The sequence below is a fragment of the Ursus arctos genome, unplaced genomic scaffold, assembly GCF_023065955.2.
Source record: "Ursus arctos isolate Adak ecotype North America unplaced genomic scaffold, UrsArc2.0 scaffold_16, whole genome shotgun sequence".
NCBI classification, from domain to species: domain Eukaryota; kingdom Metazoa; phylum Chordata; class Mammalia; order Carnivora; family Ursidae; genus Ursus; species Ursus arctos.
In genome coordinates this window covers 13,340,251-13,363,076 of record NW_026622830.1, presented here as the reverse complement: position 1 = coordinate 13,363,076, position 22,826 = coordinate 13,340,251, and the positions used below count along the sequence as shown (strand labels likewise).

At 49.7% G+C, this 22,826-nt stretch overlaps 1 protein-coding gene and 1 long non-coding RNA gene across 41 annotated transcripts in view; one reads left to right on the top strand and one right to left on the bottom strand.

The window, feature by feature from the left end:
- Positions 1 to 22,826, bottom strand: part of ZMYND8 (zinc finger MYND-type containing 8) — a 120,976-nt gene that overhangs the window by 85,920 nt on the left and 12,230 nt on the right. For 2 of the 40 annotated variants that reach the window (XM_026503670.4, XM_048222204.2), the window contains exon 1: positions 3,805 to 3,931. The exons of 26 other annotated variants lie outside the window; for them this stretch is intronic. In XM_026503670.4, the coding sequence (XP_026359455.1) occupies positions 3,805 to 3,883 (79 nt within the window). In that variant the 5' untranslated portion in view covers positions 3,884 to 3,931. Of the gene's footprint in view, positions 1 to 2,378; positions 2,907 to 3,804; positions 3,932 to 3,963; positions 7,406 to 22,826 lie in introns of those variants that run through there. 12 more of the 40 variants (XM_026503678.4, XM_044385879.3, XM_026503662.4 and 9 more) reach the window with 9 other exon arrangements.
- On the top strand, positions 8,345 to 9,418 carry LOC130543766 (uncharacterized). Its single transcript, XR_008959347.1, has 2 exons — positions 8,345 to 8,442; positions 8,525 to 9,418. It is a non-coding gene; the product is annotated as an uncharacterized LOC130543766 (long non-coding RNA).

The following is a 22,826-nucleotide window of genomic DNA, read 5'->3' as shown; positions in this document are numbered from 1 at the left end:
AAGCACCCCCACATACTTCCCAAACACTCACAGACGGGTGGTACCAGCCTCCTGAAGAATCACTAGAACATGAAAACGTGGTAGATGATCAACACGCCCAGCCAAATCTCAGCCAGCCTTTAGGAGCCAGAAAGGGCACCAGCCGCTCCTTGGGCAGTCTAAGTTACCCACCTGTGGCTGACATGCCCTGGGATGATGGATCCCTAAGAGTAGTCCCCACACTAGCAGCAGTGGCACCTGGGAATTTATAAGAAATGCACATTCTCAGGCCCCACACCAGAGCTACAAATCAGACACTCCAGAGGAGAGCCTGGACATCTCTGGTTTAAGGAGCCCTCCTGAGAATTCCGGTGCACAATGGTTTCAGATGCTCTAGGAACGTGTGTTTGGGGGATGGAATTGAAGTTCTCAAGTGTAGTGAGTCCCGTTCCACACTGGTAAGCCCATCTCCTCTCTTGCCCCACCACCACCTATGGGCTTGGTCTGGGGCCGAGGAAACAGAAGCCAAGCAAGCAGGCAAGGCAAGAGAATAAAGACAGCTAAATAGGAGAAGACGCCAGGCCAGCCTCTCTACTTGTCAGGCTCCATCTGCAAAATGGGAGCAGGGAGAAAGGGACCAGACCAGAACTTCTCACGTGGAGTCTGTGAAAGTGCTTCAGGGACCCACGAACCACATGCTACCGGTTCTGTACAAGGACGCAACTTCCTGGGAAGAGGGCCACGCCTACTCTACCGTCCCAAGGGCATCAACACCACCAAAGGTTAAAACTAAAGAACTAGAGGATCTTAAGGTCCCTTTTAAAGGTTGAAATTCGTTAATTCCGGGGAAAGAGGGGAGAAATACACACATAAGCAGTTTAAGCCAGAGACAGAGCTCTGCGCAAGCCCAATAGGAAACCAAAGGGGAAACCAGGGTCCGACTCAGTGAGGAGGGATCCGACTGAAGGTTGCCCGTACCTAAGAGAACCCCAACCTTCTAATCTCAGCAAACCACAAAACCCCAATTCTGTTCCTGGCTACAAATACACCGACGCCCTCCAGAGTTAATGAGAAATCGGCGGCTGCGTCCAAGGGGCAGGAGTCGAACAGGATCCAAGCAACAGACACATCTGTCAAAGGCAGAGGCTTTCAGGGAGGCTCTTAAGGAGAAAAGCGAGAAATACCAACTGGATTCACAGTCCTTCGGAAGTATGAGGGAGCAGGTCAGCATTTGGACTTAAAAACCTACCCACTCCTAGGCCTCGGGTGGTGACAGAATGGTGGGTGTGGGCTTTGCTGTAGTCATGGCAACAAAGCCGCCTGTGTAGGACCTTTTCCAGAAAGCTGAGTCAAGTGTTTTTTTTCCTTCTTTAATGATTTAATTCTGACGAGGATTTATTGCTAAACGCATCTCATCTATAAACTTGGAAGGATGACAAACAGCCACCGTAGACTGAATCACCAAGGAAATGGCTCACCCTTGATCTGAAAGTCCTTTCTGTGAGGTAGCAGGGCCTGTGATTCCACTACTGCACTGGCCCACCAGCAGCCCTCTGCCTCCTACCCCCTCGCCCCCAAAATAAGTCTGGTTCTGAAGGAGTTAACGTGGGCGAGGGAGGACAGCTCCTCCAGGCAAAGGACAGAGCGGTGACTCAGGAGAACAGCTTGGCATGGAGCAGGAAACAGCAGAACTTTCCCCTCCTGTGACATTTCAGTGAAATCTTAATAATATGGGAAGGCCTACTGGGCATTAGGAACCAAGCATGTGATGAGATCCTTCTCCAACCTGTGTCTTGTGAACTGCCAGAAATAATCCCACTCGGCCCCTTCTAGATGTCCTCTGACCTAAGGGACATGGAACTTCAAGATAACCCAGCCTCTTAGCTTTCCTGAGCCACGAGTATTAACGGCTGAGGCTTTCTCTTAGTACATGCAACGTAGGGGGGCTTGTTCAAAATGCCTGTGGTGTACTTCCCTCTAAGTCACTTGCCCAAGATGACCCAAGTGGCTGGGCTGGGATCTCAACCCAGGCGATGTGACCAGGAGGTTCCCACGTGGCCTCACCCCGGGGAGAGGCTGTCCTCAGCTCTGTGGCAAGATGGCCTCTTCACACAGGGTCTGTTTACGAGCACACTCTCACGTGGCCTTCTTCCCTCACAACTCCAGATGGTGGCCTGGGGGTTGGCGGGGTGCTATATTCCCCAGGAAGCACATTCCCCTCCCAGTGGTGGCACCAGAACGAGGCCCAGGCCAGCTGACAGGCTGGGGGCAGGGGGCCTGCATGGTCATTTCCTCTCCCCCCACATCCCTCTCCCCCACACCGCCCCCCTTCCAATCTCCACCCAGGCCTGCCAGACTCGGCCACGGCAGGCACCCCCACCTCCACCCACATCCGGCACCTGAGTCACGGCCTTTGACATTCTCCAGAGTCTGGGAAATGACACACCATGACAGGGAATTGTCTCCTCGGGAGAGGGAAAGGGCCCCAGCTGAACGGCCAGGCACTTCCCCAGGAGGATCGCCCTGTGGCGTGTTTCTGTGGGTGTTACATGTCCTTCCGGATGTGGACGGAGAGCCTGCAGGGCCTGAATGAAGAGAAACCCACTCAACAAGCAAACGGGCATCGTGGGCCACAAAGGAGATGGACAGTCTCACGCAACGTGGGACCAGCTGGCCACCCCACACGGAAGCTGGAGCGCACATTCTGATAAACCAGGTCACAGATGACACAAGCAGGGCACCACAGCGGTTAGGAGCTCTGCAGCTGCCCGGCAGTGCAGCTCCAGGCAGCCACCTAACCTCTCTGTGCCTCTGGCCTTCTGTAGGATGGAGATCAGGGTACACTGAGGAGTTACAAAGGATTAAATGAGTTCAGTCACGGGAAGCTCTCAGCATAATGCCCGCAAAGAGTAAGAGCTCCATAAATGATAGATGTTTTTTCAAACCAACAATTATCCCTCCTCCTCCTCCTCTTCCTCCTCCTTCCCCACCCCTCCGTTGCAAAATCAGGCCTAGTGTTCTCAGAAGAGCCTGTTAAGGCCAGAGTTATGGAAACGCCAGTGGGCCTGTGTAACGTGGAGACCAGACCGAGCCCAGGACACGACTTCTGCATTTCAATCAGACTGTGAGCAGTCCGGCCTGCCTCCCGTAACTGCGAAGGCAGGGTCAGCAGCAGAGGCCTGCGCCCGCTCGGGCTCCGAGGGCCATCGCAGACAGCACTCCCGGTCACTGCCAGCCCTCTCCAGAGTCTACTTCAAACAGGACCACCCGCTGCTCTCCCAGCAATGGCAAAGCGCAGCACGGTTAATCATCTCAATGTGGTGCCCAAAGACACAGAGCAGGTACCCACACAGGCCGCCCTCTCCAGGAGTCGGAGGGCCCTCTTCTGCCAGTAAGTACATCATCATAAAACCAGAACCTGGAATTTCCTTCAGGCCCAGAGCAGAAATGAGAAATGGGGAGCAAAGAATGAGGACAAGAAGGGGACAGCACTTTCCTTCCAGCAGATAATACCCAAGCCACGAGGAACACAGGAGCGAAAAGAAATAATCCTGTCACTCGTGGAACGTCTAGAACCGCACCCCCCCAAAGACAGGCTGCAGCCTGCCCGAGGGGCCTGCAGAAAAGCCGGGCTTCTCCAAGGCCTCCCTGCCTGAGAATGTGAACTTCTCACCCGGACCAGGAAAAGGAGGGCTGGCATGGAAATGAGACCGTGGAACAAAAGGGTCATTCTCAACTTGGGGGAGATGTCACTGTAGCAAGGATCCCGAGCACCTCAGAGGCAAAACGAACAAGGGACAGGTAACCCTGGGAAGGGGCGCTTACCTGCCATTGAGAAAGCTCTGCTGCTCAGAGGGCCTCCCCTCTCTTTGAAAGAGAACTGAGGCTCTCCCACGGCAGACATTCCTGCTTCCGGATCCTCGGCAGCCTCTCCCAGGGGGAGGAGGAAGAAGCAAAGAGGACAGGCTAAGAGTCACCACTTACCAGGCCAGCCCCTGTCTTGTACGCACGAGGTGGCCCGGCGCGAGAAGGTCACCCTCACCTCTCTGCAGTCAGGCAGTCTGAGGCAGGGGACGTGCCTTCATGTCCCCAGGCTCTCGGCTCTAATTTATCACCGTCGACAGCCAGCAGCTCGGCTAAGCTAAGAGTCCTCAGTGCTCTGCACCGAAGAGCCATTTACTTCACCGGATGGGAATAAACGCAACAAACTGCCGTTGTCCCGCCGGCTGGAGCGAGAAGTCCAGAAGGGAGTGTGGTGGTTTGCAATGTAAAGAGGTGTTTGGGGCTTTTTTTTTTTTTTAATAATTTTCAAATTAACTTTACTTCTCACGTGCCTCTCCTAAAACTGAGAAAGCCATCCTCCCACGACCCGGCATCCGCGTATTTCTCCCTCTTTCGATCCCCTCCCTGAAAATCGGGCAGACGTGGTGATTAAACAGCACATTCATATGTAAAAGGTGAACCTCCAAACTCTACCCGCAGGACTGAAATTGCCGCCATCCAGGGAAAAGAAGCTGATTTACAAATGAATTCCCTGTGTTGCCCTCAACAACTAGAGGCAATTGCAACCACCCAGCCCCTTCTCCCCCTCTGCTGGGATGAGGCCTTCTGGAAAACCGACAACATCTCAACAGGAATTTCCTGGTTCAAGAATGCCAAGCTCTTTCACATTTCACAGAGCAGGGGGAGGCAGGGCCCAGCCTCAGGCCAGAAACCACTGCACCCCACCCACCCCCTCAGCAGGCCCAGGCCCAAAAGGCTGCATGCGTCCAACGTGTGTACATATTTGAGGCCCTTAACTCTGCCAAGTCACCACAAAGAAAGTGTGGAGTAACCGGTTGCCTTTGGCCTTTGCTACGTAGCCAGCCACAGGGAGGGCTCCCGGAGGAGCTGGTTCCGGTGGCGGAAACCGTTTGCATTATTTATCCAGGCTGCGCAGGGTGCCACCCCCTGGCCCAGCTCAGGTTCTAGAAAGCTCAGGTGCTGGTGGGTGGCTTTCAAATGGCGGCGGGGAACGGCAGCCATCAGAGAGCCAACTCAGAAATAAAAAGGAGACTCTGCCCGCAGCAGCTGATGCGGAAAAGCGGGCTGAGAGAGGAGAAGGGAAATGAAGAGGCTCAGATGAAGAAAGGGGTGCCGCTGGTAACCTGGCAGCACTCCCCACATGCCCTGGGAGTGGGACTGGCCTCTTGGAAAGTTACCTCAATGAAGACAGGGAAAGTGCTAAGACACCGAGGAAAAGGGGACGGGCCCTCAACCGTCAGGTCACTGTGGTCCTTTGACGCAGCAAGGATTTCAGCCCCATGTGTTGCCCATATTACCCTGGTCAAAAGGATGCTTAACATGGCCTGGGTATCAGTGAGGGATTCTAACAACGTGTCCTGCGTGACCCACCCCCCGCCCCAGGTCCCCCAGCTCAGGAATGCACAGGACAGCTTGCTGGCACACTTCAATGTCAGCATGGGGAGGCTGAAATGCAAAAAATCATCATGCAGCCATAAAATGGAACGAAGAAGAAATCTCATCTTTATGTACTGGCATGGAACAAAATCTAAGTGAAAAAAGGCCAGAAATAGACCTGAGTGAAAGAAACTGGGGCTGTGTAGGCTCTGGGTTTGCAAAGGCCTGGAGGAACACCCAGGAAATCAGGAGACGCTGGATTCCTCTTTCGGTTCTTTCTGACCATGTTCACGTACTGAACTATCTAAAATATTTTTAAGTGGCTATGAAAAAATGGAACTCCCACTCCATGCCAGGTGCCACATCTGCATCCCCGGCACCCAGCACACGGGAGCAGCTCAGGACATGCTCCCAGCATTCATCAGGAGCCACTTGGAGGGGGCTCGGGTGCTCAGAACAGCGGAAAGCAATGGTTCTCACCAGGTCTCCCCAGGAGACACTTGGCAATGTCAGGAAACATTTCTGGTTATCACAACTAGAAAAAGAAATGAGTCGTTCCTGGCATCTAGTGGGTGGGAGCCAGGGATGCTGCTGAGCACAGGACAGCCCCACAACAGAGAACGATCAGGCCCAAAATGTCAAAAATGCCGGGGTTTTGAGAAACCCAAGTGTCAAGAAGCTTCCAGTGAGGTGCCAGGCAAGTCCAACCTTGTGTAAATATACCACCCAGAGAGACATCTGTATCCATTAAGAAGGGAAATAATGCCTAATATTTCACCTGGTGGCCCTGACTGCACATTTCAAACAGAAAACAACGGAACCAGTGAGTCAACAAATAAAGTCACTGAGCAACTACTAGACATCGAGTCTACCCAGGGATCTGTCAGGGGAAGGTCTCCGCCCTGGAGGGAAGACAGCCAGAGAAAATTATAATAATCACAGCTGCCATTTGGTGACCACTTATCTCTGAGGCACTGTTCTAAACACAATCAATTTATTTACTCCTGGCCAGGATTCGACAAGAAGGTAGGTACTGAGTATTCCCATTTTACTGATGAAGAAACTGAGGCCCAGAGAAAAAGAGGCCCACGATGAAGTGGCTGGTCAACAGAGAATGAAACAGATTGATTACACAGAGACAAAAAGCTGAGCAGGAGAAAATACCAGGAGTTCGTGAATGATATGCGTCAGAAGAAAGGGTGTAACCAGCCAGAAAAATATTTCTGTTTTCTTCTCCAACAGAGCTCATGCGATTCACACCAACTACTTCTTGAGATGCTAACTGAATCCTCTGAAGAATCCCTTCTGAGTAGCGGTGGTGTTTTTGCACCCATAGGATAGATGTGGTTCAGAGCAGCGCATTTACGTGCTCAAAGGCAGGCCTGTCCGTGCTGCACGTGGCAACTCCATGGCAGCTGGATCCCACCCCAAAGCCCTTAACTTCCCTAAGGTTGTCAGCGCTACCTGGTGATTGCCTGATCGCGGAGGCTGTGCTTGCTGTGGCCCAGCGACAGCCCAGCACTCCTGTTCATGGTGCGGGCTCGGCAGCCATACAACTAGGTCTCATTCCAAGCACTGCCACCTGCCAGCTGTGTGTCCTCTGGCAAGCTTCTTGGTCTCTTTGTGCCTACGTTAATTCAGCGACATTAATTCAGCGACAACTAGCAGAATCTTTCTTAAAAGGTTATTAGAATTCAAGGAGACAGCACATGGCCCCTCAAACAGCATCTCACATGTTATGGTGAGAGCTCAAACCAGTTTCCCCCAACTCTTTCCGTACCTTCACCCTGATTTGCACCAGACTAGCTCTTCCCCGACTGTTTCTGAACCCCGAAAAGGTTCACTGAAGGGCGCCTGGGTGGCTCAGTCAGTTGAGCAGCTGCCGTTGGCTCAGGTCATGATCCCAGGTTTCTGGGATCAAGCCCCATGTCGGGCTCCCTGCTTGGCGGGGGAGGCTGCTTCTCCCTCTCCTGCCCCTCTCCCAGCTTGTGCGCGTGCTCCCTCTCGCGCGCGCGCGCGCTCTCTCTCTCTCTCTCAAATAAATAAATAAATAAATAAATAAATAAAATCTTTAAAAAAAAAAAAAAAGGTTCACTGAAGAGAGACACAAACTTCCACAACAAGTCCTCAGGCTGGTACGGGTTCAACCCAGCCGGGCTCAAAATCCATGGAGAGCTCAGGATTTCCTCCCAGATAACAGCAAAGCGGTCCAGGTGGTCCTCAGTACCCCTCCCCACCCTTTCCACTTCCCTCCGACTCCTCCTTCTCAACCCTCCTCAAATGAGGCTCTCAAAGGCTGGGAGAGAGCTGGCATCAGATTCCTAGCCCTCTGCAGAAGGGATTACAGACGCCCAACCTCACAGGGTTAGCACCTACGTGGTGCCTGGCAAAGAGCAAGCGCTCTGCAAAGGGGTGTTCCTTCCCTGCCCATCTTCTGCCTGCTCATGGTCAGTTCCATCTTCGCAGCCGCCCCCTTGATCCAAACGCCAAAGTGCCAGGACGATTCACTTGCCTCTCAACAGCAGCCTTCTTCAAACCTAAGTAAGATGGGCAGCCCCTGCTTAAAACCCACTCGAGGGGCTTGCTATCCACACCCAACAGGTTATCAGACCTATGAGGCCCCCGTGCATGTGGCCCTGCTCACCTGCTCTCCTCCATCCACTGGACCCTAACTACAATGGCCTCACACAAGACAAACTCATGTGCACTTGCTAACGCTTCCATCTAGAATGTTCTATGCTCAACCTTTCCATACGTGGCAACTTCAGCTTTTGGCTCAAATGTCACCCACAAGGCTTCAGCCTCCTTCACATCCCAAAGTGTGGGTTTGGGTGGGGGTGTGTGTGTGTATGTGTGTGTGTGTTGTTCTTGCTGTCTTCACTGCAGTCATCTCTCACTGAAAATTATCGAAAATTATTTTCTTCTTTTGCTGATTCACTTATTTTTTTGTGTCTCCTCCAGAATGTGAGCTCGATCTCAGTTTTTCCATCTCTCTTTGCGGTCGCCCAGCGCATGGCACGGGGCCTGGCTCGAAGGTGCCCCCAAGGACACACATCTGACCAGGTAAATGAGCAACAGGAGAGGGTTAGCAAAGGTCTGAGGTGAGCCAGCAGCCCTGACTCATGGGAAACTTCCGTTGTCTAAGAATTTCTCCCAGCAATCCAAGAAGGCAGGAGGGGTGTGAAGTCAACGGAAGAAGACACCAAAGAGGATCTGGCCATCTCAAGGACAGAAAGAGAGATACCAGAGCCCTAGGAAGGAAATTCCCTTCTCAACAGGTATTCGGCCATTCTTGTTTCTTGCCTAAAGAGCCCATTTCCCCAAAAGGAGGGGATTAAGTAAGGATTTATATCCCAAGCGGGATGGGGCCGCGCAGCTAAACACAATTACTGAGAAACCATAGGGGGAAACTCAGGAGGTTTTCACAAGCCCCCTATTTCCCAGCTCTGCATTCTTTTTGCGGAGAGAGCTATTGTCTCTGAGTCATCTAGAGTTAAAGAGGGGGAATGACTTTCTCCAGGGAAAACACGCTCCCGCTGGGAGACCCCCCACCGTGATGACCATTTAACCAAATTTTTTAGTCCCGATTCTTTGCCCTTTTTCTCAGCAGACCCTTTTAAGCCTGAGGATCTCTTTTCAACCCCTCCCTTAATCCTAGCCTGGATGCTCTGATTCTGTCCCTGAAACAGGATGCAAGGACCCACGGGGAGCACAAGCACCTCTCTAAGTATGGGCTTGGCAGGTTCTTCTTCCCTCCATCCTGCTCTGTCCTGCCTCTATCTCGCCAGGTTTGACAGGAGTCCAGATTTTAAAGTTATATAATATGGGGCGCCTGGGTTGCTCAGCTGGTTGGGCGTCGGCCTTCGGCTCGGGTCGTGATCCTGGGGTCTTGGGATGGAGCGCCACGTCGGGCTCCCACTGCTCTGCAGGGAGCCTGCTTCCCCCTCTCCATCTGCCTGTCACTCCCCCTGCTTGTGCAGTCTCTGTCGGTCTCTCGAATAAATAAATAAAATCTTTAAAAAATTTTTAAAAATAAAGATACATGTGTTGAACAATCCCCACCAACTGGTGTGTCTGATCCCAACCCAAGAAATAGCAACCTGGTTTCAATGACAGCCCCCCCACCTGCTGTGTGGGGATAGGATGGTTACTGGAGGTGGTTAAACAGATGAAGGACAAAACCAGGTCAGCCTTATTCGGAAGGGGGCCCTAGTGACAGCTGATGTGATGATGCAGTGACCTAGATGGGGCGTGATCGCCAGGACATCAGTCTACAGCCAAGGCCTGGGCCGGTAGTCTGAAGTCAGTCCACTCACAGCTGGGTGATACTTTTAAATTTTAGTCGTCAACATTTTAAAACTGGGAGAAACAGCATCTAGAAAAAATCCAGATTACGAGCTTCTCTTAAAAAAAAAAAACGACGACAAAACAGAAGATCTAGCCACATAGGGTCCCCATTTCCACATAAAACAACCCTCCAGGCTGTTCACCCCCTTAAGGATGGAACATGAAATTCCCCATCTGCAAGGTCTCCGTTATTCTTTAACTATCAAGATAATTAAATCTCACCTTGAAAATCTCTTAAAGTCAGAGTAAAGCAGAGAAAGGCAAGAAGGCAAATACAGGGAGAAGAGATAAGAGACGCTTTGCTAGGACAGCCAAGTCCCAGACATTTCAACCCCATCGTGACACCGCAGGGCACCAGGACTGGCCACCCCAAACTACTCTTTGGCACAAGGATTAACTCAGGCAGGTTATTTTTAAGAAACCACAAACACAGAAGCAGCTCTGAAAACACCAAGTAGAATTTACCCTTTTGTAAGAGACATTTAATATGCATTAGAAAAATCTCTGTTTGTAAGAATGTCTTCCCAGCTGTACCAGGAAAAGGCGAATGACTAAATCTCCAGAAACTCTTATCAATGGAGAAGACAACGACTTAAATCTGCATAACCACCTGACCCTTGCTCACTGTGCTTTTCCTGGGGACCTCCCCTAGCGGACTCCCTGCCCCCAACACCTTCTGTCTTTAGCTGAAGACGGTATGTTTCAGGTGATGTCTTCAGCCATTTCAGGGAGTTACTCGTTTTTCTGGGTCTCATGTAAACATGCATTAATAAACTTGTTTTTTTTTTCATCCTGTTAATCTGTCTTACATCAATTATTAGACTAATGAATATAGAAGAAGAGAACTTTTTCACCCCTACAGTGTTAGTTCGTTTATATTTTTATAAAAGGGGAGAAAGGATAAATGAAAACAGAACAAACCGTTAATGCCGGTTACCTGGCTGGAGAAGATTTCTAGCTTTTTCTTCCTATACTTTGGCTTGTTACAAATGAAATAGGGAAGCAGATGAGACTCAGTTTTAGGAAGGCTCCAATTCTGCTGTTTCTCTGCCCGGCCCCATTTACTCTTGTTCTTCACTTCACCTTGCATCTGAGTCAACCAAAGAAGCCATGTCCCCGTCTCAAGGGGGAAGCAAGAGAGTGAATCATTCTCTGAGTTTCGTCCTAGGCCCCCAAATACCTGATAACATTTAAGAAGAATCGGATCCCAAGCTTGACACTAGCTTCGAACAGACCTCAGTCTTGACACCGGCATCCATGCCCCTGCCTTTGGTGGGTTACAGATGAACATCTATTGTTCACCTGACTCCCACCTTGGATGGGACCCTACCCTGAATTCCTGAAGGAACATCTACCCTGGACCCCTTTCCAACGTAAACCCCTGACCCCAAGCGGTGGGGAGACTCACCTCTCCTTTTCGGAGTCTCCCAAACGCTCTGTCTGCTATAGTCTATCACTCACACTATTCAGTAAATTCTGTTCTCTCTTCCTCCCGGCTGTATTTGATTTCTATTCTGCACAAAGCCAAGGAACCTCTTGGTGTGTCCTGCGGGACCCCCTCTAGGTCCTTGGAATGGCCTGCCTATGTCTCAAAGAGATGCACTACCTTCATCATTTGAAAGGAAAATCCAATAATCCATTTTCTTCCCTTAATTAGTTCTTGGAAGAGATTGTTTTCAAAAAACACTTCCTGAGCAGCTACTATAAACTGCTAGCATCATGGTCGTCAGTGGTGACACAGACCTGGTGCCCATAACTGTTTGGGCAAAGAGACACAAAGGTAAATGAATTCTACAACAGAGGGTTTCTTTGGGAGGCCAGGGAGGGGGTGGCCCAACATATCCTGCAGTATCTGCCCCCAGCCAGAATTTCAAGATGCCGAAGAGCCTGGCAAAAAGTAGGTTCAATGGGGCCCGGAGAAGAAATGCCAACTTGAGAACATAGGGAGATAGCCATGCTGTCTCTGGGCAGAACTTTTCGGAAAAACAAGAGGCCCAGGAGGGTCTGATCAAGCAAAACTTCATCTCTGATGTAATAATTCTTTATTCAGCATATTCTTTGCTGTGCCAACCCCTCCAGCCCAGCACCCACCAATGTTAAAGCTACAGAGCAGTGCTGTCCAATAGACCTTCCTGTAATGACGGCAACGTTCTCTACCTGGGCCATCAAATACAGCCACCTCAGCTCCATGGGACGACTGGACAACTGAAATGTGGCTAGGACAACTGTAATTTTTTTTAATTTTAACTAATGTAAATTTAAACAGCCACGGATAGCAGACAGCATCGCCGTAAGAAGCTCTGTATTCAACAGCCAAGCGAGCCAGCCTGGCAAGCACGCAGAATACCTCAGCATCCTCCACCCATCCCTACTTGAGGGATTTGGCAGGTGTCTTCAAGGCATAATGATCTGAAGCCTAGAAATATGTATTTGGACTTGCCTTTGATTCCTTCCTTAGCCTAGCTTGAAAATTCTCAAGCCTTTAGTATGTATAAGAATGCCTGATCAGAGCTCATTACTGTACTTTCATGGGCAATTTCAGGGACTTTCCAGGGTGATTTTGACTTTGGAAGCCAAAGGACTCCACTGATGGAGGTGTAAATGAAGGCTCAAAAAGAGGGAGGGCCGGGGTCCAGAAGCATGTGGAGAAGGTGAGGGCAAGGCAGTCATCTAGGAGAGCAGTCTGGAAGGACCCGCAAAGGTGTGCCTCAGCGAGGAGCAAGAGAGAGCCTGACCTATCCCAGGACCAACACTCGGGCTGGATGGCTGTACAGGATGATAGGCAGGTCTGCAGGGATGCTGACCCAAGCCTAGAAAGGACAGGGAGTAGGGCCTTAAATCTCTCTCTTGAATCTCAAGACTGGTCTTCAGGAGCCCTTGGAAATTTAAAGCAGGAGAGCAGACAATCAGACTTGTGTTTTGAAAAGGGCCCTACCAAAATGGTATTAATACTTGGGGAAGGAAAGAAATCGGAGGGAAGGGGGCCATTTCAAAGAGTGCTATGTCCCTGGGGGGAAAGAAAGACAGGCCACCAATCGTTTCAGAGAGAACGGACATCTGAGCTTGGGTAATTATTTCCAGGCACGGATTATGCTGGAAACAAAGCCACCCTCTCTAGCTGAAAGGCTGTTTTTACTTCCTTCTCCAGGATAAAAGTTCTATGCATCTGATAGACAAAGTCAAGCCATTCACCCAGTCGTTCAAAATAAATATTTATTGCACACTAACCAGAACAGGCACAGTGGTAGTAAAAGAGGCACCGGTCATAATGGGATCAAGAAAAACAAAAGGCAGGACCCACCCTCATTTGGAACCTTAGACTCAGGGGGGTTGGGAGATTAGGAGAGAGGAGAGGGGAGAATCGCCCAGGTAGGAGCAAAGACCCCATGGCTAGAGATGGCACTCTCTCTGGAATCTCAAAGATCAGTGTGGCCCAAGTACGAGAGAAAAGGGGAACATAGAGAAAGGCTGAAAGGGTAAGCACGGGGCCAACACATGGGGATTTTAGGATTTTTCTCTTCATCCTGAAACTAATGAGAGAGCACTTAAGGGCTTCACGTAGGAGATGGTAGCCAGAGGAGATGTTCCTTTCAGAAGCACTGGAAAGCACGCAGGACAAAGACCTTGGGACCAGTTAAGCAACCACTGCAGTCCAAGAGTAGTAACCTACAGAATGATATTTAGGACCTAACACTGTAAGAAAACGACACAAAAAGGCAAAAAGACAAAAGAATTAAGAATTAAGTCCCCTATCTCTGACCTAGCCAACTGGCAGATTACTGGCTTATTCCTCATGGTCGGGAAGCAGGTGTTTTGTTGGGGGTGGGAGGGGTGGACAGGAGGAGAGCAGGTTGAGATGTGAAATCGCTTGGGACACGCTGAGTTCGAGACACCCATGAACAACAGGTAGGGAGGTCAGATAGGCAGCCGGCCTCTCTGCCTCATGACTCAGGAAAAATCTAGGTTGGAAATAAAAAATGTGTGAGTCACAAAGCCACGGATGTGGGCGAGATCACTCAGGGAGAGAACATGCTGGGAGAGAGGAGGCCAGGGCCAAGCTTTCTACACCACCAACATTTAATGGCTGATGAGCAGAGAAGGTGCTGGGGAAAGAGGAGGAAAACCAGGACTAAGGTGGCAAAAGAAGAGCCAAGAAGAGAGAGTTTACAGGAGAGAAATGAAGGGCAATGTCCAATAGCTCCGTCAGCTCAAGGTGAAGGAGTATCGAAAACTCCATCAGAAAAAGCAGCTCACTGAAGGAGCTCAGGAAGACGCTCACATGGAGGGACTAGGCAGAAGGCACAATGGAACTAGCCGGACAAATGTGGAGGTGAGGAACCCAAGACATGAACACAGACACTTCTCTTAAGAAATCTGCCTTTGAAGAAGAGGCCAGACACAGGAAGAGTGGCTAGTAGAAAATATGCAGGGTCAAGAGGGTAGACGGGGGAGAGACTTCAGTGGGCTCAAAAGTCTATACATTCATCAAAACGTTAGAGACTTACCCTAGGACCCCAGAATCCCACTCCCACCTACGTTTATAACCAAGAGAAATGAAAACATCTATCCCCACAGAAAACGCATACAAAATTTTCACATCGGCATTTATCCAGAGTCGCCAAAAAGTGGAAAGAGGGCAAATGTCTATGAACGGATGGATAGGTGGATAAAGAAAATGTGCCATACCCACAATAGAGCATTCTTCAGCCATAAGAAGAATGAAGGCCTGACATATGTTACAATGCGGATGAGTCTAGAAACCATTATGTCTAAGAAGTCAGACACAAAAGGTCATATACTCTGTGACTTCATTTGTATGAAACAACCAAAATAAGTAAATTCACAGAGACAGAAGGTAGACTTGCGGTTGTCAGGGGCTGGGGTAAGGGAACAATGGGGAGTGATTATTAATGGAGGTGAGGTTTCTTATTAGGATGAGGAAAATGTTAAAATCGACCATGGTGACGGTTGCACAACTCTGTAAACATATTAAAAACCATTTAAGTGTATACTTTAAAATGGAGATTTGTACAATATGGGAATTATCTCTCAACAAAGCTTTTGTTTTTGGTTTTTGGTGTTGTTTTTTTTTTTTTTTTAAGTCTGTGAAATGCCAGGTTTCTACAGGTTCCCAGGAAAGCTGGAGGTGGCTAGAAGGAACTTGGGGTAGGGGTTGGGAGGGCCCTATGATATTGTACTCCACCCCCACTATGAGATATGGGCTTTCCCAACTTGCTCCCCTCAAGTCAATCGTAAAGGACCAACCAGCAAGGGGGCAAACCTACTTGAAAGTTTCAGGCAAAAAAAAAAAAAAAAACCAAGTGCCAGGATCTCTCAAAGGCCTCGGACCTGGTACCTTAATTCTACAGGCATTTGGAGGAAGAAAAGGAGACGGTTCTTTTTAAAATAAAGTTGAAAACCGTCCATTTTAGATCACAGTCTTCTAGAATAACAGAAGTCACATAAACATAGCGTGTGGGTCAGCCTTCAAAAATGGGGCCAAAAAAAAAAATGGGGCAAACAAAAGTTTTTCACAAGTGAGCCACAAAACGAAATTGCACAAACAGGTGACAGGGTCCCATGAACAGATGCATGGAGGGTGCTACTCTGGCCAAGAGAAGGTAGAGTTCTCATTTGGAAAGCCATTATCCAACATCTTCAGAGTTCCACGACATTTTAAACCTTCTTAGGAGAGGAACAATCTGGTAATCTAACCCACAAATAAATGCTTTCCGTTGCACAGTACACGGATGGCACTTCTTAAGCTACAGAAGATCCAAAATAGAGTTAAAAATACTGACGCTCATTTTTTAAAAGAAAATTCTCAGCACTTTCGCATCACACTGTGATTTAAGAATGTTTACGGTTAATATTTTCTTAAAGAGTTTCCTTGGGGAAAAAAAATGACAGAAGGTCTCTATCTCATAGCCATCCTCATCAACAATCCCTTTGTGAAACAGTCTTAATTTACATACAACAGTGAGAACAAGGATCCTGTACTAATTAAGGTCTGGGGCTGGTTAGCAAATTGCTATAATTGTATATTCTCTAGCATCCTGTCTCGGAAAACATATCCCTAACCCAGGCAAATCTCAGCAAGAATGATACTGTTCAAGATTTTAATATCTTGGGCTTCCGCTGCATCTGTGCACGGTTTCCAAGTGGCTCATTCCCTTGTGCGGGTGACATTACACAGACATTTTTAAAAATGGTTTCAGCTTTGGCAGCCTGGCATCCGCACACCACAATCATTACCGCAAAATGCACACATGGCAGGATCAAGAGGCAAGCAGCCCACACAGGGGAGCCTTTGTACCGAGACGTGAACTCCCGGACACCATCATTTTTCAGACTTCAAGTCCCTGGCCTTGGAGGGGCTCACTCTGAGTCATGCATCGTGTGGCCAAAATCCTGCAAGGAACGTTGCTGTGACCAGTCTCTTGCAGAGAATACAAACTGACAAACCACTTCTGACCTGGAGACATGTGTTGCTGGGTTCGTGCGTGGTCTTTGAGAAACCGGCCTGCACAAACTACATTTCCAAGTCAGGCGTTTTCATGGGGGAGGGAGATCCAGACAACACTGGATGAGCCATGTTCCTGCTGGTGAGCAGTCAGATGGATGCACACTCCCGCATTCGAGCAGGCACTCTGCTGTTCAAAGGCCCCGGCACCCCAAGGTGCCAGCCAGCTCATCTCACTCATCTACCTTGCAGACATCTGACTTAGCACCCTTGGGAGAGAGCACATGGCTATATACAGAGGTTTAAACTCAAAGATAAAACCTGACTCCAGTTCTCCACTTTGCCACTCCGTTAATCCCACTGAGCCTCAGTTTCCTTGGCTGTAAAATGGGAATAATGACACACCTCCATCCCAGCATTATAAAACCCAATGAAGTAATTTGCATAGAATACCTGGCACCTAGTAAGTACTCAGAAGGTAGTAGCTGGGCACACACCTGGCTTCTAGACGGTACTTCCGGTTTATGCTTGAGCATCTTTCGGCAGACACAGCCCTCGGACACACATCACCCTGACAACTTGAAAGCTCGAAAGCTTTGTCTCCAGAGAACTAAAGCACTCCAGTAAATGCGCAGGCTGGGGTAATGGCAATGACTGGCTTGGGAATTACTCAGCGGTCGTGTCACGGGTATACAATCTGAAATTTAGTGAGAGAACCTGAAGGGTCATACGGACTAGATGTTGGAATAGGATTAAAGAATTGTGAGTCAGTTACTGGAGTTTCTAAGTGTCCCAAGCAGAGGACATTCGGGGCCTGCTCTCCACCTGCAAGTCAGGAATGATGGTGCCAGTTTCCCGAGATGCCAGAGTAGCCACGTCACCTCCTCAAGAATTATCTCCTCGCTAGTGGGGGTAGCTGGTGGGACCAGGTGTCCAGACACCAGCCCTTCCCTGGCCAAAGGGCAAATGCATGGAACAAGGGGAGCGACTCTCCCAGAGGACTTTGTCCTGTTGACCCTGAGGAGCCTGTAGGCTGGCTCTGCTCCCCAGAGCAGCCCTGGCCCTCCGGCCTTCCCATCAACCCTGTGAGCCACAAACCACCTGCCATTCCTCCTTTTCCTGCTCCAATTAACCAGAACTGGCTTCCATGGCTCACAACCAAAGGTCCTGGCCGAATGGTGTTATGAAGAGCAGGCTGGAGAAGTAAGAATCCGTTCGCTGGGTCCAGATCATCCCACCACGGACTTAAGAGATAATTAGGACCGAAGAGAGAGATAAGCCAGGCTTTGCAAGCATCCCATTTTGACCATGCTGACCTCAGCTCTCAGCACCTGAGCACCCAGCATGGCTCCAGGCCTCTGTGAATGCAGTCGACTCTTCTGACCCAAGGCTCTAGACACAAAAACACCCCGTCCCCTGGACACCCAACCCTTGAAGACAGGAGCTCAGTTCCACACAAAGAAAGCCATCCAAGGCAGTCCCTGGGGGAAGAGAAAGTTTTCTCTCAAAAACCAGGTGACCCCTTCCATTCCCCCTCTCATGGTTTCCCCACCACAGCAAGGGCCCTGGAAAAATCAATCCAGGCCAGCTGCAGACAACCTTTCTTCAAATGTCATAGAGGCCAAGAGGATATAAAGCCTATCTGAGCCCGCCTTCTGGGAACCCTACCACTCTTCACAGTCTGGGCATGGCTCCCCTATCTGTCTCCATGCCCCCTTCCTACAGGTTCTAAGTGGGGGAAACAGCAGAACGTGGTAACCAGGGCTTCCACCTGACAATTATCAATACAAGCTCATCCCTCTTCCTCCGATTCTAAACCTGGCTAACGCTTCTGAGCACACACCACGCCCCAGTTCTGAGCACTCCATGTATGTGAGCAAATTCAATCCTCACCACAATGCTCTAGCTTTACCACCCCCACGGATAAGAAGAAACTGAGCCACAAAGAATAACCGAGCAAGGCAGGGGGCAGGCCAGACTGGGAACCCAGGGCGCCTGGCTCCAGAAGAGGTTTTTTTTTTTAATCCTCTATGCCGGGATGCCTGGGTGGCTCAGTCGGTTAAGTGTCTGCCTTCAGCTCGGGTCACGATCTCAGGGTCCTGGGATCAAGGCCCGCATCGGACTCCTTGCTCAGCAGAGAGTCTGCTTCTTCCTCTGCCTGCTGCTCCCCCTGCGTGTGCTCTCTCTCCGACAAAAAATAAAATATTTTAAAATATAAAATAAAAATCAATAAATAAACCTCTATGCCACCCTGCTTCTCAAATGGAAGGGAGTGGTTGAGCATGGCTGTCTAGAGCCTGGGGAGAGAAGGAGCCTACATTCCAGCAGAGGAGACCATCAATAAACAAGAAGTACAAGGTCATGGAGAGGGCTCTGAGGAAAATCTGAAGTGAGCTTGAGGAGCCTTCTGGAATGCCATAAATGTTCAACTCTCTTGATCTGGGTTGTGGTCCCACAAGTGTACACAAGTGTTTAGGTTTATCGAGCTGTACACCGATGGTAAGATTTAAAATGTACCAGAACATGTAAACAAATGGCAGGTGGTAAGACGCAGCTTCCTCGGTTCAAGAGTGAGAGGTTACAGACAAGGGAGAGAACAACGCGGGAATGATCCACGCGGTCATGGATCAGAATCGGAGACAAGTGTTATGAACCATGTGTAGTTTAACGGAGATACAGAGAGAAATCGTTCTAGTTGTGTGTATACGTATGGGTCAGTATACACACATACACTTCCCTGCTCTGCTGGCCGAGAGGACCGAGAAACAAAGACATCTCTGTAGCAACAAGCACACTGAGGAACCAGAGCTTGGTTTCCAATGCTAACTCTCCAATGAAAGGAACCAGGGTGCCCAAGGGAAATGGCTAATCCAGGGTCGAGGCAGAAAATAAACAAGATGAGCCTAGTGCATCTTGCAGTGGCCAAAAGAAAGCAAGTGTCCAATCAATCAGTCAACCAACCCATCAACCCCACTGATATCAAAGGGACACAGGAGCCAACTGAAAGAGCTCCTCATGGCCTAAGCCGGACCATCTTTTTAAAGATTTTACTTTTAGGGGCGTCTGGGTGGCTCAGTCGGTTAAGCGGCTGCCTTCGGCTCAGGTCATGATCCCGGGGTTCTGGGATCGAGCCCTGCATCGGGCTCCCTGCTCGGCGGAGAGCCTGCTTCTCCCTCTCTCCTCTGCCTGTCGCTCTGCCTACTTGTGCTCTCTAGCTCTCTGTCAAATAAATAAATAAAATCTTTAAAATATATACAGTTAAAGATTTTACTTTTAAATAATCCCTACACACACCGTGGGGCTCAGACTCACAACCCCGAGATCAAGAGTCACGCGTCCCGCCGACTGAGCCAGCCAGGCGCCCCCTTAAAGCTAGAACACCTTGAGCAGCGGAGTAAGTGAGAAGCCGCACTGGACTACAACCCAAGGTTTAAAATAACAGAGGCGTGCTGACGTAAATGACTAAGCAACAAATAACTGGGCAAAAGCGACAAATCTCTCAAAGGGAAGAATGCCAAGTAACTTCAAATAATTTGTGTACAAGCTCTGGCCCCAAGGAGGTAGAGTGGGCATCATGACCTCCTTACGAAGAATACAGCAAAGGAGGCTGGTGACTTGACCCGACGGGTCAGGTGGTCAAGATCACTATCACCAGCGAGAAAGCACATCGCTAATACACACCATGAGGGGCGCCTGAGCGGCCGACTTCTGATTTCAGCTCAGGTCATGATCTCAGAGTTGGGGGATGGAGTCCCAAGCCGGGCTTCCCCTGATAAGGGGGGTCTGCTTCAGGATTCTCTCTCTCCCTCTGCCCCTCCCCACCCACCCCCCGGCTTGCTCTCTCTCTAAAAATAAATACATAAATCTTTTTTTTTTTTAATGTACCCTTGGGGTGCCTGGGTGGCTCAGATGGTTGTATGTCTGCCTTTGTTTCAGGTCATGGTCTCCGGGTCCTGGGATTGAGCCCCACGTTGGGCTCCCAGCTCAGTGGGGACCCTGCTTCTTCCTCTCCCTCTGCCTCTCCCCCTGCTTGTCTCTCTCTAAAATGAATAAATAAAATCTTAATAAATAAATAAAGTACCCTTGATGTGATGAAAATGCTACTTTAGGGTGCCTGGGTGGCTCAGTGGGTTAAGTGTCTGCCTTCAGCTCAGGTCATGATCCCAGTGCCCTGAGATCAGTTCCCTACTTCTCCCTCTTCCTCTACCCTTCCCCCTGCTTGTGCTCTTTCTCTCTCACCAACCCTCTCACTTGCTCTCAAATAAATAAGTAAAATCTTAGAAAAGAAAAGAAAGAGAAAGAGAAAGAGAAAGAGAAAGAGAAAGAGAAAGAAAATGCTACTTTAGGGGCGCCTGGGTGGCACATTCGTTAAGCATCTGCCTTCAGCTCAGGGCGTGATCCCAGCATTAGGGGATTGAGCCCCGCATCAGTCTCTTCCGCTGGGAGCCTGCTTCTTCCTCTCCCACTCCCTCTGCTTATGTTCCCTCTCTCACTGGCTGTCTCTCTCTCTGTCAAATAAATAAATAAAATCTTTTAAAAAGAAAGAAGAAAGAAAGAAAGAAAGAAAGAAAGAAAGAAAGAAAGAAAGAAAGAAGGAAGGAAGGAAGGAAGGAAGGAAGGAAAGAAAGACAGACAGAGGGGGGTGGGGGAATGGGATAGGCTGGTGATGGGTAGTAAGGAGGGCACGTATTGCATGGTGCACTGGGTGTTATACACAACTAATGAATCATCGAGCCTTACATCGGAAACCGGGGATGTACTGTATGGTGACTAACATAATATAATAAAAAAATCATTAAAAAAAAAAAAAAAGGAAAGAAAGAAAGAAAGAAAGAAAGAAAGAAAGAAAGAAAGAAAGAAAAAAATGCTACTTTACTCTGCGATCTTCCTCCCCAAATCCACCCGAGTCCAGCCATGAGGAAAACATCAGATAAAATCCTAACTGAGGGACGTCCCACAAAACACATGAGCAGTACTCCTCAACACTATCAAGGTCATCAGAAACAAGGAAGGTCTGAGAAACTGACAGCCAAGAGGAGAGACCTGAGGAGACTTAAGGAGCCGTAACTGTATGTAACCTGGTTTACTGGGTGGGATCTTGGAACAGAAAAGCGACCTCAGTAGAAAAACCAAGGGATTCTGAACAACGTACAGCCTGCAGTTGGTAACGACACACCAATATAGATTCATCAACTGCGCCAAATGCATCACGCGAGCGTATGATGTTAATAACGGGGAAAAGCTATCTGTGTGCATGTGTGTGCGCGGGGAGTGGGAGGGGTGACATGGGAACACTCTGCACAATCTTCCCAACTTATCCGGAAATCTGAAACTGCTCTAAAATTAGTTACTTTTAAAAATGTAACAGAAAATGATGGAATGGCTCCTTTGGACTGTGTGGCCACCGAAGGCCTCTGGGAGAGGATGTCCAAGATGAAGCTAAGAGATAAGAAACAGGCAGCAGGACCCAGAGCAGCGTGTTCCCGGCAAAGGACACAGGACACACAGGGCCCCCGAGAGGGACCAGAGGGGAAGGAGGTGGGGCAGCTCAAGCGGAGTCAGGGAGAGAAATTGGTCGAGTCCAACAGAAGGTCACAGGGTGAATGAAGGCAAATGAGGTAACCCAGGTAGGCAGGCCACACGGACCTCCAACTTGCGCCTAAGGGCACTGGAAGGTCAGTGGAAGGAGCTGGCAAGATGAGCAGGACCTGGTCTGTCTTCTAAGAGCACCCTAGCTGCTGGAGGGACAAGACCGGAGTGGGACAATGTAACAAGGGACAATGGTCATCCCAAGGGGAATCACCCCTTCAGGTGACAACAGTCACTGGGAGGTGCAAGCTGGTGAAGAGCTAGGAGCATCAGGGGGGCTGAAAGAAGACGAGAGGAGGGCTCTCCCACACGGGGGGGGGGGGGGGGGGGGCGGATGAGCAAAGTGGGACTCCCGCCCTGATCGAGGATCCCTGAGTTTGACCCTTTTGGAAAAGTCTCCACAACGAGGCTATGGGGCGTCGCGGGCAGTGAGCGCCCAGGAAGGAAGCGCCTCCTTGGCAGTAGCTGGAGCCTCGGTTCGATCCCATTCTACGTTTACTACCTGTGAGAGGGTGCTAGTCAGAGCCTCAGTGTGCTCATCTGCAAAGTGGGAACACCACCTCCCACCTCCTAAGGGGACTAGAATAAGTCAAGAAGAAAAGGCTCCTGATACAAAAACAGGGCCTTCGTAAACACTGTCAGTGAGCACCACTTCTACAAGAGAAGCCCAAGGTTGGAAGGATCTTAGAATCTGACCCAACACCCCATTTTATAGATAGAACATGAAGGGACAGAGACCGAAAGCGTACAAGTGAGGAGCACAGTGAGGACAAAGACCCCCGTGTCCCATTTTCTGGTCTCTCTGTCCCAAATTCCAAATTCCATTCTGACCACAAGGGGAATGGGACACACTCCCTCATCAGCAACTGTCTAAAGATCCCTCTTCAGGAAGGTTCTTTCCTTGCTCAAAATTTCCCCATGGCTCTCCTGATCATTACAGGTGCCGCTGGCCCAGCGGCCCGGGGGGGGGGAGGGGGGGGGCTGTGATGAAGAGGCAGTGGCTCACTGACGAGGCCCACCCTCCCCAAATCCCCAGTCTGCTCCACTG